This window comes from Zingiber officinale, chromosome 11B (assembly GCF_018446385.1).
Source record: "Zingiber officinale cultivar Zhangliang chromosome 11B, Zo_v1.1, whole genome shotgun sequence".
Lineage (NCBI taxonomy): Eukaryota > Viridiplantae > Streptophyta > Magnoliopsida > Zingiberales > Zingiberaceae > Zingiber > Zingiber officinale.
The window spans coordinates 88,680,892-88,687,397 of NC_056007.1; the positions used below are offsets into that span (position 1 = coordinate 88,680,892).

General features: G+C 33.8%; 1 protein-coding gene across 1 annotated transcript; it reads right to left on the minus strand.

The window, feature by feature from the left end:
* Positions 1 to 1,483: 1,483 nt before the first annotated feature.
* LOC122033707 (AP2-like ethylene-responsive transcription factor SMOS1) lies at positions 1,484 to 5,942 on the minus strand (the record flags this gene model as incomplete). Its single annotated transcript, XM_042592849.1, is given in 8 exon segments — positions 1,484 to 1,870; positions 1,963 to 2,516; positions 2,621 to 2,691; positions 3,727 to 3,777; positions 3,958 to 4,031; positions 5,443 to 5,531; positions 5,616 to 5,624; positions 5,860 to 5,942. Coding segments are annotated over 8 exon segments (985 nt in total), but the record flags the coding sequence as incomplete, so codon positions are not given.
* Between the last annotated feature and the right edge of the window lie 564 nt (positions 5,943 to 6,506).

Here is a 6,506-nt window from a genome sequence, read left to right on the forward strand (position 1 = left end):
TGGTACGGAATGAGTCTTCTTTTTTACTGTATTTTTTTTTCTAGTTTGATTTACATCTCATAATGTTGTGACGAATGTTCCCGTTATTCTGGTTGCAGTTATTTGCAGCGAGCATTAGGGATATGAATTCGGGTTTTTAAATGTTGTTTTTTTTAGATTTAGTCAAATGATCTCACAATTGCTTGCCGCCTCGGACTTTGTTTTTTTTATTAATTTTATCTTCAATGAAACTCGGTGTGTTTGGAATTGTTGGCTTCTGTTCATATAGGGCGAGATTTGGGCGCAATGATTGGTAATCTATTTTACTTATGTATAAAATATTTAAAAATATTCCCACAATGTTTCAAATAATAAAATATTTAAAAAAAATTTTTCAATAGAAGTTTTGCAATACAATTCGTATACTTATGTATAAAATAACAAATTAAAGTGTAGAGAATTCTACCCATAACAAATTAAAAATTAGGGAACTATCTATATAAATAACAAATTAAAAATTATGGAACTATCTATATAAATAACAAATTAAAAATTAGAGATCTAATTTAAAATTTCCATTTTGGCTAAATTTGTGTAAATTTCAAATGAAGAATATAAAAAAAAACATATTTTATTCCAGAAAACATTTCTTGTACCAAATATATACATATTTTATTTTATTTGAACAAATTCCTTGTGCCAAATTTGTGCAGCGACTTTAAGGAACCATACTGTTGAGAAAGTTGAACAAATTGAGTAGACAAGGTATATGGGGCATGTGAAGTAGACTATCCATGACATATTAATTGAGCAAACAAGACAAAGTAGGCGAGACAAAGAAGACAAGACAAATCAAACAATAATACATTTAGGGCGAGCTAGGCAAACCAAACTTCCAAAATGAATAAAAGTGGACGATATTGAAACAAACTAAGCAAACTAGAAGGATCAAACAAATCAAACATTGACAAATGATCGATAATACTCCAATTTGTTGGATGACTTTAATTTATAATTAACCATTCACTTACTCTATTCATTCCACTTCATTCCATCCATTCCAATTGTTCCTACAAACTTATAAAACAACGATAGTGCCAAGGGATATAGGCTATGCAACACTATGCAATGCCATACAGGATGCAGGAATTTATGCCCCGTCAACCTTGAGGTTCAACCCCTTGACCTCAAGTGGCAAACCTTCATCCACTTACCACCTCAGCTATGCATGTGGAGGCATGCTTTAGATAAAGGGGCAAGTGGATGGTGTGCTATGGGTAATAAGGGTAATAAGGAACCCTGCGATATCATATGAGTCAAGACTGCAGGCTGCAGCCTACAAGGGGAACTTGTTATTGCAACTCCACAAATAAGCGTGCAAGAGGATTACAGGAAAAAATTATTCTCAAGTAAACTCTGGTCTGCTCTGGTGCTAGGTCAAGGGAATAGAAGTATAATTATCCAATAGAAAACAAAATAATTAAAATTGTATGAGATCCAAACATAATACTAAGCAGTAGACTAAACTTTTAATTATAATAATTTTAAAAGAAAGAAAATGAATCATCAGAAGTAATGCTAACCTTACATCTCACTATGAAAACATTTCTCATGGCTCCTATAGCTTATTCCCTGTATGCATAACCCTTGAAGAAATATTCAGATTCTTCCATGTCTGTTGTGCATCTGAACATCTCTTTCAAAACAGCAGAATGGATGAGAATTGCAGCTTCACGCAATTTGCCTCGTTTCAGTTCACAATCAAATTAACCAAGAACACTAAATCCACAACATGCAACGTTTCAAGACCAATTATAAAATTTGATATCCTTGAGTGTCATTCTTGGCATTGGTATGCATATGATGAACTATCAGTTTCTTTCTTCCTAAACTGCGATACAAAAAAAAAAAAACTAAATATAAGGACCATGTAGGAAGAGACTTCTAAATACCAAAAGATGGAAGTCAAGATGAAGGCAGAACTGTTGTTTCAGTAGATTGTTCAGATGGTGGCACAAGACTCGTCCATAGAGGCTCAGTAACTGTATCACCAGAATAGTTAGTCCTCAGAGGTGCCGACAGAAGAGCCATCTGGTATGCTGTTCTAGGCACAGGCAAATCGTTAAATGCCAAGCTCACACCGGATATGCCAAGCCCACAATTGGAGAACAAAGGAACAGACTCTTGATGGATTTTTAATTGTGAAGGATCATTCTTATTCTCTTCTGAGTTCAATGATTTCTCTACAAAACTCATGAAGGAATCAGACTGGGACAATATACTACAAGCTGACAAGCTTTGTGGGGAAGGTTTTCCCTTGAGAGGATAGCCAAGGGAAGGAAGCTTATAAGGTTCAGTTGGCTGCGCTGAGCATTCCAACATTTTCAGTTCCCGAGCAACATCTTCAGTGGAGGCTGATTCTGTTTGATGAACCTTCTTTGGCATCCACCACCTTATGTAACTTGTTAAATCTATTTTCCTTTCCGTTCCAGCAATACCAGAATATCGTGCATCCGTAGTTGCATCGCTACTTGTACCTTGCATGGGAGTAATCAAGTTGAAACTCATGTTCATTTATTAGAGTTCAATTTCAGCAATAGCCATTTTTTTCATTTTCAATGTAATTCACATGTGAACTTACTACAGTTGCTGAAGTAATCATTCCCTTGCATAGGTCCAAAAGATGCTTCCCACCTACTATTGTTGGGTTGTCTGAGAATAAAAACAATCACTTCAAGTAAAATAATTGTAGGATAAACTTTATTTACGAGATTACATGGTAAAACCTTAGAAGGAAAACTAACTGATTTCTAATACTCACTTAAATACATACAAGTGACTACAATTGCATGATCCAAATGAGGCTCAGTAATTAGGAAAGTTACACCCAATTATCACCTAATAATTTTTGACATTTCCTCAGATTAAACCCAAGTGATAACCCAATAAGCAGGTCTTCTCATGCTCCAGTAGGGTAAACCATGGCGAATAAAAAACCCATGTCCCATAGATGAAAGATAACAATAAGAACATGCAACCTTAAATGTATCCAAATTACCAACAATTGAAGAATCTTGATTACAATTTTCCAGAACATCCCTCTGATCAACTTCAAGTATTTTGAAATTATTCAAACTTTATTCAGCTAATTCACGTCTTTACACCTATTGTATTTGTCTGTCGTGCATTTTTGGAAAACCTTTGAAACTAAGGAACATTAGGTAGAGTTCAATGTGTTATAGATATTTTCACCAAGGTTGCAGGACCAATTTAAGAGATACTACTGGATGTGCTGCCATAGGGCATGCTTTTCATTAGAGTTAGGATTGATCAATTCTTCCATATTTTACCATAGTTCTTACCTTTGATCAATGCTAGTACTATTAGCAGCAGCAATTTAAGGAGTAATACAGGATGTGCTGTCATAGGACATGCTTTTCACAATTTGCTCAATGCCCTTTATTTTATATGTTTGTTTTGTATATCTCCTAACCTTTCACAATTCAGCACATATTTGATCAATCCAAAGTCTATAGTCAACAGAAAAGATTTATTGCTTTCAAGCTACTGATAAGGCATAAGACATAATATAACAGTACAAAAAAGTAAGGTGCAATGTTAAAGCAAACAGACAACCCCCCCCCCCCCCCCAAAAAAAAAAAAAATTCTAATAACCAAAAAGGCTAACATAAGCACTTATCTTTGCCTGACACAAAATTTCATGCATGATATAAAATCAGTATCTACCTGGTAAGTCCACGATATTTTGGAAATCCTCTTGAAAAAGCACTGCTTTTTCTGCAAAATATTGTCCCTATGTTAGTACTAAACATGCTACAGCTCATTTTCCACCCACATTATAGGTCTTTTAAGTTTAGCAGCAGTTCATTATCAACACGTTCACCTATTTCTAAAAGAACCAATATAAGATGCAAAAACATCCAACTAAATACCCAAAATGTCATATAATCTACATGCCTTCTTAAAGACACAAGATAATCCTCCTTTGAGATTGTCTGCATCTCTTCAAGATCTCTTGCATAATCTGTGACCTGTATTAGTAAGTGAATACTGATTTTACAGAAAGAACTCAAAACAATATAAGAACCATATTTTAGTGAGGACAAATAAATAAGTGCTTATAAGTGTCACAAATCACTGCAAGTCAGGTTAGACTAATAAGAAAATCATCACACCATCATCAAGACATATTGGCTCCAACTATTTGAGGTTGAGCTACACAGATATTACCCTTCCATTCACCTCCATGCAAGAGTATACCACTAGTAATATTCAAATAAATTTAATCTATTTTTATAGCATCAACTAGAGTTTTCTTGGATCTCCCTCTAATCACTATATCCACCCTAATCATTTCAACTCATCAAGCCAAAGAAAATTTAATTGCCTTTGAACATGTCAACCATGTAAATCTATTTATCTTAGTTTATCATCAATTGAAGTAACATCTAATTGCTCTCTAATTATATTTTCTTTTATACAAAAAATTTCTTTGTTTTGTGGAGAAATGTTGTTGTACACCAAAACACTAAAGTTCCATGTACCTTTGATTCCACAAAGGATGTATACATTTCATTTACATCTATCATTTTTCATAGTTTTCACAGGCTTCAAGGAGCTAGTGCATTTGAGCATTTTGCAATTAGGTTAATTATATTTCCCAAACGCATGGGCACATTGTTCCATATTGTGACATGTACATCCGCATCAAATCTCAGGCTTAGGGGCAAGCATGGATTTGAATCACTTCAAAATTTAAAAATAAAATTGTTTTATATTTTTTTAATATTAGGCAAAAAGTTTTTTTTCCTAATTTAATTATATTTAAACTCTAATTGGCGTAATTAGCACCAATGAAGCCAACAAGGTGTCTTCTTCTGTAGAAGGGGTTAGTCTTTCCTTTTCCCACCAAAATTAGTTAGATACTTTGTTGCTATTTCTTTACGCTAATTTTAGAGTCCATTTCTTTTTGCTACTTGAGCTTGACAAAACCCACAAATAGGTCCCATCATTGTTACTAGTTGTAACCACAAGGACAGATCTTTGTTTTAGAATTAGAGTTAATGTAATTTCCAAAATCTCCTTTTTATGGTTCAAATATGTTATGATTTACTTAAATTGGTTGGAAATCACAGTTTTGTTATTTGTTCCATGGAACCCCTTCAATCTTGATTAAATTGAATGACCCATCCAATTCGACTTATTCTAGTCAACTGACAGTTGCATTGTTTGAACTCAAGACCTTTCCAACAACTTGTCAACAAAATGGAGGATAATTTGATTAAACACAGAAAAATCAACTAATGTTAACCAAACTCAACTGATTCACATTGAAATTGTCCAATCTGGCTAAGTATGGATAACTCTAGCAGTGATAGTTACAAGTCAAGATAGTTAATGAGGCATCAACGAGTCATGAGTATAAATTAATTTATTCCTCACTGGAAAATTGATGAGTGTCCCAGCACCCCAGTATTTTAGAGCAGCAAGATCATATGCTCTAGCTGCAGCCTCCTCCTCATCATAAGCACCTAAAATCATCACAATGGAGAGAAGATAACAGAATGAATTTCCAAATTGATGAATTAACTAGCAAGGAGAAAAATTGTGTATACCTAGGTACACTGGAGGGAATGTCCACACATGATTACCATGCAAATAAAGAAATTTAAGTTAGCTCACAAGAAATAAATGTCATGTCCATGAAGACCACTCTACAAAAGATACTATATCTCAAAAACATAACAGAATTTGACCTAATAATATTACAAGCAAAATATCTGAGACATTAGGCAATGGAATCCTATGTATATTAAAGATATTTCGTGTAAATTGGTTGGTACGCGTCTTGTTTCTTACCTTGTTTTCCTTTCTTATTCTGATTCTGATTCCAAGTGCTTTTATCCCAGAGATGAGCCTCATACCGACCTGTCCACCTATGTCTAAAATTTGAAAAAAAAAATAATAAATTGAAAAGAAAGAGCAGCTTAGGAAATTGGAACAAACAAAAAACATGCATCTATAGCTTCAGGATAAAGTGAAAATAAGGCCTTTTAAGGTCTTACTGTAGGAAGTTAGAAATTAGAAGCTAGAAATTTAATTGTTAACGGGCTTAAGTTTAGGGATGAATTGGTTGACATATTTGCATCTTTAAGATTTTCTTTTCACACCTTAAACATACTGACTGAAATTTTTCACAAAACCAAGAGGATCATTCCCCCAAATTGAACTATTCTTGTCATTTTCCACTTGGGATGATTTGTACTGCTCCTAATCAAAAGGCCTTTATTATAAGCTAGGACAAATGTAGATATTGGATAAGCAATATCGAGTTAAGTATTTTATCTATGCTATCAAGCAATCCAGAAAAGCATGACTTGCTGTTGAAAACTGCTTTTTGTAACTAATAAAATCCAGTAGGGACATAGATAGTCTATTTCAAAACCGAGTAGGGGCGCAAATTTATTTTGCGAGAAGATTAATGTATTATTAATCTTGCATTTGTT